Genomic DNA, 14,223 nt, shown 5'->3' on the forward strand with positions numbered 1-14,223 from the left:
GGGGCCGGCTGACTTCACTGAATGACATCATAAACAATATCATTCAGTGTGTATGCACTTTATCGTTTGGATGGGACTTCTGAGGAAATCGTTAACGATATCGCTTGTGGAGTTTGGCTTGTGTGTACCCAGCGTAAGAAGTGGGTGAGGGTAAAAAAAATTTTTTCTAACCTATTTAGGTAGGTGAATGAACATATGCAGTAGATATATGTAGACACACACACATATTAGACATACATACAGCGGTGCCGAACCGATCCTCAAGATCTACCAACAGTCCATGTTTTCCTGTAAATCTGTACAAAGTGTCGGTTATAATTGAATGTAGCTCAGGGAATGCGGTCATTGGGTCGATCACTGCAGGTCGACATGGGTTGAAAGGTTGACACAAGCATTATCTCGACAATGGGTCAATCAACAGTCAAAATGTCGACATGAGTTTTTCACGTTTTTTTGTCCCAGATGTTGACATGAACACCACCAAAGTGTACCGCGTCCCGTTGCATGCTTCGGGCAAGGGATGGTCATCGACCATCGATGATTCAAAATCATTGATGGTTCATGGCCGATGTTGAATACTTTTGCCATCGATGGGGGAGAACCAGATGGTTTCCCTCCATTGATGGAACAGCAAAACAATGTTTTGCTTTTTTTTTTTTTCAAAGTTGCGGGACACGGAGCATAGCTCCGCCCCCCACCCACGAAGCTCCCCCCCCCCCCATGTTTTGATTGGCTCACAGGCCAATCAATCAAACACAATGGCTGACCATCGATATGTAAAAATATTGATGGTCAGCCATTGCATAGTTTAGCACTATCGATGGCCAGTTGCAGAATTGCCATCGATGGCAACCATCGATGGCAATTGCAACGATGGCCATCCCTACTTCGGGCACGGTTCCTCGCTGCGCTTGGCACACTCTTTTATTCTCCCAAGATGTTGTAGTGGATGGTAGGGCATGAAATACCGCCTGTCGGCTACAAAAAAAAAAGGTTTGACTGTCAACCTTCCTATGGTCGACCTAATGCTTGTGTCAACCTTTAAACCCTGTCAGCCCTGGCCATGTGGACCTATTTAATGTGTTGACTTAATGCATGTCAACATTCAGTGGTCGACTTAATGCATGGCAACTTAAATTGGGGCGACCTAATGACCATGTACCTGTAGCTTATGTATGAAAATGTGACAGGTAGTAATGACTACACCTGTGCACCAGCTAGGTGGTCTGGAAAACATGAGCTGTTGTTGGATCTCAATTACAGGTCTGGCCAGTCCTGCTGGAAAGTACAGTATATGTGGTAAAGTAGAGATAAAGGCGTACCCATGCATATCAGTAAGGGAAATGAAAGCAGTTCCTGCAGCCTGTATAACACTGAATAACTGCATACTGTACTAGTGAGTGCATGAAATGGGCAGAGAGCCGGGCAGGCAGCAGAGCACAGGGAGCTGAGCAGTGACTTTCCCAGTGATAGCCAGGCACAGCCTCCGGGCGCAGCAGCAGCAGTCAGACGGCCGGCACTATACGGAGCTCCCTTCTCACCTGCCTGAGCCTGTGCTGGGTGTACTGCAGCTTGAGCCTGTGCAGAGACGCTGGGACCGGCTACACAGCTGGAGCGATGTTCCGGAGGAAGCGCAGCCTGTCGTTTGGAGGTTTTGGCTGGTGGGTTCTTTTACTCTCATTACTTTTTTCTTTGGATGTGCTTACTTAATAACCTTGTTGCATGATTACATGGGGGGATGAGGATCAGGATGTCAGGCTATTATCCCACCACTACTGCATTACTAGTATTATTCCGCTTCCTCAATATTCTACAGGCATTGCTTCTCATGGGACAGTGTACAGTGTGCACCATGCTGGCACACTGTACTTGTAAGGGCTTTATATAGACACTAGGTGATTCATCGCGCCCTACGGGCGCTCTTCACACCGTCGTAAGGGGCTGCGCCCCCTTAATTTGTGAACGTTTGTATATGAGAAATATGGTTAGAATTGTATGAAAGATGCCCTGTATTGTAACTTAGGTGTCCGCGAATCGCGGGAGGGGGGGTCGCGGAGGGTGCCGCGAATTGCAGGAGGGGGGGTCGCGGGGGGTGCCGCGAATTGCAGGAGGGGGGGTTGTGGGGGGGTGGATGCTGCGAATCGCGGGAGGGGAGGGATTGCAGAGAATCGCGGGAGGGGGGTCGCAGGGTGGGTTGCCGCAAATCGCGGGAGGGGGGTTACGGGGGCGGGGGTTGCGGCGAATCATGGTAGGGGGGGTCGCGGGGGGTGTGCTGTGAATCACGGGAGGGGGGGTCACGGGGTGGGGTGCCGAGAATTGCGGGGGGGTGTGTGTGTGCCGTGAATCGCGGGAGTGGGGGTTGCGGGGGGGGGGGTGTGACGCGAATCGCCACAAGAAAAAATCAACACAGAAAGGTCAACACATGTATATGTTGACATAAGTGTGGCAATTCATTGGTTTCCATGTCGACACATGAGAATGAATATGAAAACATTCAAAAAATGAAAAAAAAAACTTCAAAAACTCATGTCAACCTTTTTCATTGTCGACCATAGCCATGTCAGTGTTTTCCATGTGCAATTTAATTCTGGAGCTGCCGCGAATCGCGGGGGGGGGTGCCGCGAATTGCGGGAGGGGGGGTCGCGGGGGTGGGTGCCGCGAATCGCGGGAGGGGGGGTTACGGGGCGGGGGTTGCGACGAATCATGGGAGGGGGGGTCGCGGGGGTGTGCCGTGAATCACGGGAGGGGGGGTCACGGGGTGGGGTGCCGAGAATCGCGGGGGAGGTGTGTGTGTGTGTGCCGTGAATCGCGGGAGTGGGGGTTGGGGGGGGGGTGTGACGCAAATCGCCACAAGAAAAAAATCAACACAGAAAGGTCAACACATGTAAATGTTGACATAAGTGTGGCACTTCATTGGTGTCCATGTCGACACATGAGAATGAATATGAAAATATTCAAAAAATGACAAAAAAACTTCAAAAACTCATGTCAACCTTTTTCATTGTCGACCATAGCCATGTCAGTGTTTTCCATGTGCAATTTAATTCTGGAGCTGCCGCGAATCACGGGGGGTGCCGCGAATTGCGGGAGGGGGGGTCGCGGGGGTGGGTGCCGCGAATCGCGGGAGGGCGGGGTTCACAGGGGTTCCGGTGGGGGGTTGCCGCGAATTGCGGGAGGTCACGGGGGGTGCCGCGAATCGCGGGAGGGGGGGTTGCGGGGGGGTGTGACGCGAATCGCCACAAGAAAAAATCAACACAGAAAGGTCAACACATGTAAATGTTGACATAAGTGTGCCACTTCATTGGTGTCCATGTCGACACATGACAATAAATATGAAAAAATTAAAAAAATTAAAAATAAATCTTCAAAAACTCATGTCAACCTTTTTCATTGTCGACCATAGCCATGTCAGTGTTTTGCATGTGCCATTTAATCCTGGGGCTGCTGCGAATTGCGGGGGGGGGGGGGGGGGTGCCGCGAATCGCGGGAGGGGGGTCGCAGGGGGGGTGCCGCCAATCGTGCAAGGGGGGGTCGCGGGGGGGTTCTTTATGCCGCGAATCGCGGGAGGGAGGTCGCGGGGGGGGTGTTTTTTCCGCGAATCGGGGGGGTCACGGGGGAGGGTTTGCCGCGATTCGCGGGAGGGGGGGTCGCGGGGTGGTGGTTATGCCGCGAATTGCGGGAGGGGTCGTGGGGGGGTTCTTTTTGCAGCGAATCGCGGGAGGGGGGTCGCGGGGGTGTTTTTGCTGCGAATCGCGGTAGGGGGGGTCGCGGGGGAGCGGGTGTTTTTGCCGCGAATCGCGGGAGGGGGGGGCCCGCGGGGGGGGAGGTTTTGCCGCAAATCGCGGGAAGGGGGCGCTCACCTGGTGGCTGTGGAGTAGCAGTGCTGGGCAACATGGGAAGGCAGTGGGTATCTGGCACTGTCTGTGGGCTCACTGGGCTGGTTCTCTGTCACATACCTCCCAACATGACCCTCTCCAGGAGGGACACAATGCTCTGTTTCTAGACTTCCCCTTAATGTATGATTGCCATCACCTGTTTTAAACAGGTTAATTTCTCAGAAAGGTGTTCAGCACAGATGAAGGCAATCACACATTAAGAGGAAAGTCCAGGAACAGAGCGTTATAGACACAGACACCCACTTTGAGTGACAGATGTAGCCAAATATATAGGAGATGGTATACAGGGAAAAAGTCGTCATTCACTGTCCACATTAGGGTTTGCTTAGGTGTTGACGTTGCAAACATATCGACTTTGTGGCAGTGTCAACATGCTATTGATCAGATTGTTAATGACAACTTGGTGAATATGTCGACATCTATTTTGTTAACATACAGTATATGTTATGATGTATGTATGTATAGATTATTATCACATTACTATTTTTTCAATGAATTTGCACAATCCCAGTGCTTAGTAATGTTTCTCAGCAGAAATCCATATACTGTAGTACTACACAGACATTCTTTACTTTTGTATTAACAGCAATTGTAGGAAAGAATGGATAATGTGTATACTGACTGTATGAAGTGCAGGGTGCATTACTGTGTCTACACAGAGTACTAATTGTCAGTTTGTTTTGCATTACACAAATTAGGATAAAAGATACTGTATGCAGGTGTGTCTGCATTTACCTGTATACGTGTATAGTGTGCACAAAGATGCCATTGTAGCACCTTCCATATAGTTGGAGTCCCAGCAGCTGTGTCTAGAATTTCTATTTGTTAGTGAACTTTCTATTAAATTTGTATTAGGATTTATAAGGTTTTACATTTTCATACAGTTAAATAAAAGTTGTAATGCAGGGGTATTAGGTAAGCCAATCCCGGGATCCCAGATCCCAAGATCCATGATGTTTTTGAGTCCCAAAAATGTCTGTAATCAAGGGCCTTATTCTGGTTCACTCTCAGAGGCAAATTCCTTGTCAAATGGACAAAACCATGTGCACTGCTGGAGGGGCAGATGTAACATGTGTAGAGAGAGTTAGAATTGAGTGGGGTTTTACTTCAAAGGGGGGTATGCAATGTGCCGCCGCTATTTCCGACGTGGGAAATGGCGGCGGCTCCCTATTCAATGCTTTCATTATGACCGCACTGATGCGGGATCAGGGCAGTACGGGCCTGACTTCAGAAACTGTTGGGCCCCTTTTGACGATAACGGCCGTGGATTGTCGTTATCCGGGCCGCAGATCGACAATCCACGGCTGTTTTTGCACCCACGCCCCCTTTGTGCCCATCGGCACGTTGAATCACGCCTGTCGTTATGCGGTCGATCTGACCGCAAACGGGCCAGGATCACGGCTATCGGTCGATCTGACCGCAAACGGGCCAGGATCACGGCTATCGGCGGGGATCGACAGCCGGGATCCCAGATTGCATACCCCCCACAGTGAGATCTATATTGCAGTGTAAAAATAAAGAAGTCAGTATTTTCCCTGCACAGGAACAAAATAACTCACCCAAATCTAATTCTCTCTGCACATGTTTCATCTGCCCCACCTGCAGTGCACATGGTTTTGTCCATTTGAGAAGGAATTTGCCTCTGAGAGTGAATCAGAATAAGGCCCTAAATCTCAAGTATTGTGGGACTCAAACCACACCATTAAATTGGCAGGGGACTGTGGGAGCACTTATCTTCTTGGTTCTGGTCGCATTATAGTACTGTCATGCTCTTCCAGTTGCCTGTATACTAGATCGAGTCCCATGAATGTGTCACTTTCAGTCACTGATTGGTTGCCAATTGGTGTCTGAGAGCATCTGCATCACAGGACTCTACCACTGGCCGGTACTTATGGAGTAGCTTTTTTATGGCAACATCAGCAGGGATAGTCATTGATGGAACAGGGGCAGGCGGCGCTGGAGGACAAAGAGCGACCATACTCCTACATGGCTCTGATTGCATCACAAGGCCATAATCCGGCAATTTATGTCGTGATATCAGGTGCAGCACAATACAATTCAATCCCGTGAGTTCTAAGATTGAGATTTTTCCAATCCCATACAGCAGTGGTTCTCAACCCTGGTCCTCAAGTACCCCCAACAGTGCACGTTTTCCAGGTCACCCGGCAGCTGCACTCATTATTCAGACACATTTTAAAAGATCCACAGGTGGAGCTAATTATATCACTTGTGATTCTGTGTGGAGACCTGGACAATGTGCACTGTTGGGGGTACTTGAGGACCAGGGTTGGGAACCACTGCCATACAGTATCTCAGGATCGCAAATGTAAGGACGGATTCACATTCCTAAGGGGTATATTTAGCATTGGTGTAAATGTAGCCCCAAAAATGGTCTGTTTAAGAAAAAATTCTTGCAGAGGAAAAAGCCCAAAAGAGTTTTGCAGTAAAGTCTTAGCTATTAACTGTTCTGACGTTGCTCATAAACAATGTAATTTTCCAATCAAAGGAATGGAAGAAGCATCAACCCTACCAGCAGGGACCACCAGACAATACATACTGTAAGCTTAAGGCAACTAAAGCCATCTGAAGTATTTGCTATTGTGGGGAAGCGTGTGTTCAAATGTATTTGCAGTGTTACTCATGGAGTGCACACAGAAAGGGTTAAATTACTGACTGTGCTGGGAAAACAGGAACTGGAGAGGAATCCAAAAATATACTGGTAGGTTAATTGACTGAACAAAAATGAAAAAAAAAAAATAATTAACCCTAGTGCCTGCCTCCCAACTTCTGTAGTAATGAATGCAGAACAACTGCCCGGAATCAAGGGGCGTGGCTTATTGGAAAGGGGGCATGGCCTTCAGAAAATACCAAATCTGCAAGCCACGCCTCCGTTTTCTGCCATGGGATCTGCTGGACAGTCCCCAGCCTCTCCATAACTCTCACAGACAGCTCCTTGTGTGTGGATGAGTGGCGCATGTGCCGCCATCCCTTCTCTGCTGCTTTGCATTGATGCCAGAGTGTCCCTCCAGCTTCCCCCCACCCAAGGGTCACTGCCACCAATGAGTAGGACAAAAGGACAGTACCTGAAAAACTGGACTGTCCCACTGAAATTGGAGCAGTTGAAAGGCATGCCAGTGTGTAAAGGCCCCCATACACTATGTGACTTCTCCTACAGGAAAACTCGTGTCCAATTCACCTTAAGCTGCCCAGGACCCTCCCAGGCGGCAGTATCGCATGCAGTACATCACCTGCAGTGCTTCTGCATTCGATGTATTGCATGCGATCCCCGCTCCCTGCCACCTGGAGGGGGTCCGACCCAGAGATCTTATGTGCAGTACGTGTGGATTTCTGGCACTGATCCACACAGGACCACTTCTCCCGGAGAGGGGACAGATAAAGTAGGTAAGTATGTTATACACAGATAAAAGCAGTTTCATCATTATAAGTAGGCACTTGCACCTTCCTTACAGGGGCGGATTGGCCCACCAGGAAACCGGGCCATTTCCTGGTGGGTCGGCCCAAAACTCTGTAAAAACGGTCCGGCCGCGCTCCCCCCCTGGACTGTCTGGGTACTCTGCCCACATCCAAAATGGCCACTAGAGGGCTGCTGCGCGTGCGCGATAGTGCACAGCACTTCCCATGGACCGTCATGTACGGCGGCAGCGGGCTCCCAGCTCCCGTCCCCCCATCTGGCGGGATTGCAGTCCCAACCTGTGTATTTCTCAAAAGAAGTCTGTTTGAAGTCAGATGATTCTCTGCGATAAAGATTTTCTATCACCATATGAAGCATCATTAGATTGTTATCAAGCCTTTTTGGTAAATAGGCAATCTACTACAGTATGTTATCCTGCTGCTAGGGTTTGTATGTGCATTGAGTATGTATGAATAATCTGTAAAAATTGAGAACAATGTTGTTAGCAGCTATTTTCCCTAATGCTGAAGGGATTCTAACCCCCGGGGGATACTTATGTGTGCATGAATTCATTTCTGCTCTTAAAACAACTGCTGAAGGTACTGTATGGTAGAAGTAATGCATAAAAGATGATAGTGGCAGAGTTATTAAAAAAGGGAAAACATCAAAGCTACCACTTCAATTATTTATTAAGCTGCTAGTGTCAGGCTGTATGTCTTTTAAGAGTAGGAATATACTGTATTTACTTCTCATGGGTATAAGTATATTGTGTGCAGTTGGTCCATGTCTGGGCTAAGGACGTCCGCCTCCCCTGCACCCAGTTCTTGTCTGTCCAGATTGAAGGAACTTTGTGGCATAATATCAACTGCAGACACTGTGTGGCCATATATGAACTACAGTATGTGAACTGGGGTAATTGTGTGGCTTGATGTTATCTGGGGCACTGATGTAACGTAATGTAAACTGGTGGCACTGTCTGGTGTAATGTGAGCTGTGGGCATTACAATGTGGCAAAATGTGGAACACTCTTTTTAAACTTCCAGACCAAACCTAAGTACTGTATACTATTTATCCTTCCTTTCCTATTAATGTTGCAGACATTTTCAAGCATGTGAGGGTCTAATTATGAAGCCTGGAAATAATGTTGGGGTTTTGACTACTGTGATGTCGCTGTCGGAATACCGAGTACTGGGATTTGGGGCCTTATTCTAGTTAACTCTTTCTGACAAAATCCTTCTTAGATGAACAAAACCATGTGCACTGCAGGTGGGGCAGATGTAACTTGTGCAGAGAGAATTAGATTTGGGTGGGGTTTTACTTCAAAGTGAGATCTAATTTGCAGTGTAAAAATAATGCAGCCAGTATTTTCCCTGCACAGAAACAAAATAACTCACCCAAATCTAATTCTCTCTGCACATTTTACATCTGCCCCCCTGCAGTGCACATGGTTTTGTCAATCTAAGAAGGATTTTGGGGGAGGTTCTCTAAGGTGAAAATGCGGTAAAATCCCCGTTATCAGGGTTTTTACCGCATTTCGGGATGCTCTAAGCATCCCCCGCCGGCGGGGGGCATCGCCAGAAAAATCTGGCGATGCCCCATAGAAGAGCTGTGCTGCCCGGACTTGTGACCTCCTCCCTGCACTGATCCTCTTCCGGGTGCAGGGACCCAGCGACTTTCACCGCAAAGGACAGCTCTTAACGCAAGAGCTGTCCTTTGCTATAATTATCGCATATGTTAGAACATATGTGATAATTATGATTGCGATGGGCGGCAAAGGGGGGCGGAGCTGGGCGGCAAAGGGAGGCAGAGATTTTTAGAGAATCTCCCCCTTTGTCAGAAAGAGTGAACTAGAATAAGGCCCTTAATGCCCAACTTCTTTTACAGTAATTACAAGTACAAGAAGAAACAGTACTTAATTTGAGAAAGGCTTCAATTAAAACACCATGGGATAATTCAATTGAAATAATATTTATTTAAACAATATAGTAAAACACTAATAAAAGATTAAATTGAAGATATGAATATATAACAAAATCAAAAGTTAAAACTCATAATGTAACCATGAATATTGGCGTGAGAAATGTACAGTCTCTCATATACAGTAGGTGGTTCATTGTATGGTATAATCCCGTTCCTAGAGTGACCACTTGACCTTAGCAAAGTCTCATACACTCACTATAGACAGATCTCACTTGTGGTTGGCTCAAGTGGAGCAATGAGTTCCCTGAGTGGAGATTTCTTTATCCAGAGGGAGTTATTGGGCCCAAAAAGGATGACTGGTGGGTGTTTGTAAAAAGGTTGACTGGTGGGTCAGAGCCTTGACCTGTAATATTGCCACTCCAGTCTGGGCCGGGGCTTGGTGTAAAAGGGGTAAGAAAAATATATATCACGGGGCTTCCCCGAAATCAGGGGACGTGTAAATGGGTAATCCAGGTCATCCGACCCTGGGACCCATTTCCACCAATAGGGGAGCCCCAACCTCCTGACTGCAGCGTCCTGGTACTATGCAGACAGCAGCGGAGGCTAGGAGGAGGTGAATGGATGCCTGTGCCTGGCAACCATTCAACTGGGGGCGCACGGAGGCTGTTGCAGCCCAGCAGCTTTCCTGGGTGCTGGACTTGCCCCCAGCATGTCGCTCGGCGTTGAGGGGGTCCCGGCTTGCGTGTTTCCCAGCGCTTGGAGGTGATGTCATCTCCAAGCGCCGGCTCAGGGCCCGACTTCACCGGTGTCACCCACCCGGCATAATGCCGGGGGGACGCGGGTGTAAAAGGGAACCCGGGTGCGACCCTGCAGTTCTGGTGTAAAAGTGTAGAATTTGCATATCCTTTATAGTAATTAAATAGCAATATCACATAGAGGTTCCTGATTGGTTGCTATGGGCAACATCCCAAATTCAGTAGAACTCCCATCTTTGCAAACTTACCTTAAAGTCTGCATATGACGTCAGCCCCTGCCCCAAATTTGGGTGACAGCGTTGAAATGAAAAGTCAGTCCAGGCCCCGTCATTACGAATGGAAAAAAATAATTATTTGATGGCGAGTGAACGTCGAATGACTTTTCGCCGGTGCTGCGACATGCGGAGCGATGGGCGGCATTTACCTGTTCGCTAAACTGTGAGCATATGCATCTGCAGTCTCCAGTTTTTTAAAGCGATAATCATTTACACTGCAAAACCAGTGTGATTTTGCAGTGTAAATGATTGCCGCTTTAAAAAAACCTGTCTATTTCTTACCAAATCTCTCACTTTCTGAATCTCTTATCCTATTACATTTCACCCATAATATAGGGGGTTATTCTGGTTCACTCCTTCTGGCAAATTCCTTCTCAAATGGACAAAACCATGTGCATTGCAGGTGGGGTAGATGGTACTTGTGCAAAGTGAATAAAGGCCTTACATTAGAATGATTTTGCACGATTTTGTCGGATTCCGACCATTCGGGTCGATATATCGTCTGAAAAGTGCCACATCATCTGTGTTTTCAATTCGATCCAATGCGCGGTCCCGTGAGAGTCAGATAGGAGCCTCTAGGTTGGTCGTACCGCACCTGTGATATATCGGAATCGGATGGAAAATGGAATGCTTATTGTGCATGTGATATATTGCAGAAAGTTTGACTGACAGTTTTCTAGCCCCTAATCCAGCCCATCAGATATATCGTATGGTACAATGGTATACCAAGATATATCTCATGCGATTTATCTCAGCTTGATCAATCGTATGAGATATATGTTATGCAAAAAATGACACCAAAGTACCAAATCGTCTGGAATCACTTCCTGGAAGGTCCAGGGGGAGTTCATGGGAAATTGCATCCAATTTCAGCATCAGATATATCATTCTAGTGTAAGGGGCCCTTTAGATGTTTAGAGTTAGATTTGGGTGGGGTTTTACTTCAAAGTGAGATCTATATTGCAGTGTAAAAATAAAGCAGCCAGTATTTGCCCTGCACAGAAACAAAATAACTCACCCAAATCTAATTCTCTCTGCACATTTTACATCTGCCCCCCCCCCCCTGCAGTGCACATGGTTTTGTCCATTTAAGAAGGAATTTGCCAGAAGGAGTGAACTGGAATAACCCCATAGTGTCTACGGAGCTTTAAGCTGTGTACACACGGGCAGAAATCACTGGTAATATGGTCGCTGAGTGATTGGAGTGTGCACTGGCGATAAATCGCCGGGTGCGCACTCTCATTTTTAGCCCCATTATGATCGCTGGTTGCAGGAGCTTGCTCCTGCGTCCAGCTGATTCCCTCTGCAGCTCTCCCGGCAGAGCTTCCCTTTCATAAGCGACCATCTCTGGTCACAGATGAAAACGGGACACTGAGCGATATATCGCCCCGTGTGAATGCAAGGTCTGTGGTGCTGCTGCTGATCATCATCATCATCTTGGATCTTTGCTTCAAAGTCTACAATTATGTACAGCTTTCTGTCGCTGTTTCCCCTTTCTGGTTTCATGCCCCTTCTGTGAAATAGTCAAAAGTCCAAGCTACTCACTGTGAAAATGCTTAGCAGGTAATGTCCCCAAAAGTGACTTTCTCTATGTTCCACTTTAATTTAATTTAAATAATTATATCCTGCAGAATGGTATGTCATGTTTGCATTTGGGTGCATAATTAGCCACTTTAAAGCGCACTTGCCTACCTGACCCTCTCCATGAGGTAGAAAATGCTCTGTTCCTGGCCTTCCCTGGTAATGTATGATTGCCATCACCTGTGGGGAGCTGGTAATTGATAAGAAAGGTGTTTCACGACAGGTGATGGCAATCCTACATTACCAGGGAAGTCCAGAAACAGAGCATTTTCTCCCTGAAGGAGAGGGTCAGGTAGGCAAGTATGATTAAAAAACTTGCCACAATCCGGGCCAGCTTTCCCCATCAGGAGTTTTCTCACCTCTGTAGATGTCACCATTTTCGTGTATTAAATTCTTACATAAGCACGGAACAGGAATAAGCTGCATTTGCACTGTGGGAGATGAATGATTGCGCTTTCTGAAATGGACCTTACTGAATGCAAATCTCTGATTAATTGCTATGGCTCCGTGCACATTTGAACATTGCTATTAAATAACCCTTCATATGTCAGCTCTGACCGTTTAGCATTAAGATTTAAAGGGTAACTGCACCTATGTAAACTGTTCCCTAAAATTGGATAGAAGAGGGGTAGTATTCTAGAATGAGCGCTCCCCCCTGTGTGTATCAAGACCTCGATTCTAGAATACTACCCCTCTTTTTTATCCTATATATATACATACACAAGTCACAAAGGGTAGACTCTATAGCAGGGGTCTTCAACCTTTAAGACAGCGTGGGCTCCCCTATAACATCAGCACAGTCCTTCATAGATAGGGCCTTATTTTGGTTCATTCTTTCTGACAAAATCCTTCTTAGATGGACAAAACCATGTGCACTGCAGGGGGGGCAGATGTAACATGTGCAGAGAGAATTAGATTTGGGTGAGTAATTTTGTTTCTGTGCAGGGAAAATACTGACTGGTTTATTTTTACACTGCAATATAGATCTCACTTTGAAGTAAAACCCCACCCAAATCTAATTCTCTCTGCACAAGTAACACCTGCCCCACCTGCAGTGCACATGGTTTTGCCCATCTAAGAAGGATTTTGTCAGAAAGAATGAACCAAAATAAGGCCCTTAGTTGGCACAGCTGCCCGTACTCAGCACATAACCCCCCCCCACACACACACACACACACACACACACCCTAATAGTTATCAGCAGCCAATTTGGGTTCCAGTGCAAACAGTAAAATATGTGCCCCCCCCCATATATAATTTGATATTGAATAAATTGCACGCGCCGTAGGCGCGCTCCCAAAAACGGGTGTGACCTAATTATAAGGGGGTGTGGTCTAATTATAACGAGTGTGAACTAGCAGGAAAACAATTACCTGACACCTCTTTTGCAACCTGCATGACCAGACATTGGTTACCGCAGGAATGGTCGTTGTCCTCACACGCTTAAGTTGACTGAAGGCTGCACAATGACATATAAACATGAAGGCCCACACAGTGAAATAGTATGCCTCACAGATCAAACCCAAACAATGAAAGGCTACTTAAATCAATATACACTGTTACACTGTTTATCCGTAATGGCCATTACACATTGTGCATCACACCATAGTGTCCATTAGACATTATGCCACACACTGTAATACCTGTTGTACATTATGTCATACACCATAATGCCCATTACACATTATGCCGCACCGTGATGCCCATTACACATTAATCCACACAAAATTATGCCCATTGCACATTATGCCCCACACTGATGCCCATTATGCCACAGACCATAATGCCAGCAGTACTCCTGCTTATACATATGATGCCCCAGCAGTGCCCCTCACCTAATGCCCCAGCAGTGCCCCTCACACACAATGACCCAGCAGTGCCCCTCACACACAATGCCCCAGCAGTGCCCCTCACACACAATGCCCCAGCAGTGCCCCTCACACACAATGCCCCAGCAGTGCCCCTCACACACAATGCCCCAGCAGTGCCCCTCACACACAATGCCCCAGCAGTGCCCCTCACACAATGCGCCAGCAGTGCCCCTCACACAATGCCCCAGTAGTGCCCCTCACACACAATGCCCCAGCAGTGCCCCTCACACACAATGCCCCCAGTAATGCCCCACACACAATGCCCCCAGTAATGCCTGCAGCTTTGCCAGGTCCCCTGCTCCCGCCAGATGTACCTCCTCATCCTGCAGCTTTGATGGGTCACCTGCTTCCACCATCCATGCCTCCTCCTGCAGTTTCGCCGGGTCCCCTCCGCCAGCTGTGCCTCCTCCTCCTGCAGTTCCAGTGCCGGGTCCCCTGCTCCCGCCAGCTGCGTCTCCTCCTCCCGCAGCTTCGCCGGGTCCCAACTCCCCAGCTCGTGACCAGACGTGCCTC

The 14,223-nt window shown here is 47.8% G+C and overlaps 1 protein-coding gene across 3 annotated transcripts in view; it reads left to right on the forward strand.

The window, feature by feature from the left end:
* Positions 1-14,223, forward strand: part of RAP1GAP2 (RAP1 GTPase activating protein 2) — a 701,910-nt gene that overhangs the window by 108,061 nt on the left and 579,626 nt on the right. Inside the window, exon 1 of one of the 3 annotated variants that reach the window (XM_083172238.1) lies at positions 1,529-1,661. The exons of the other annotated variants lie outside the window; for them this stretch is intronic. Within the exon in view, the coding sequence (XP_083028364.1) occupies positions 1,618-1,661 (44 nt within the window). The 5' untranslated portion in view covers positions 1,529-1,617. Of the gene's footprint in view, positions 1-1,528; positions 1,662-14,223 lie in introns of those variants that run through there. 3 annotated transcript variants of the gene reach the window in all.

The sequence above is a fragment of the Crinia signifera genome, chromosome 2 (assembly GCF_055691185.1).
Source record: "Crinia signifera chromosome 2, ASM5569118v1, whole genome shotgun sequence".
NCBI lineage: Eukaryota > Metazoa > Chordata > Amphibia > Anura > Myobatrachidae > Crinia > Crinia signifera.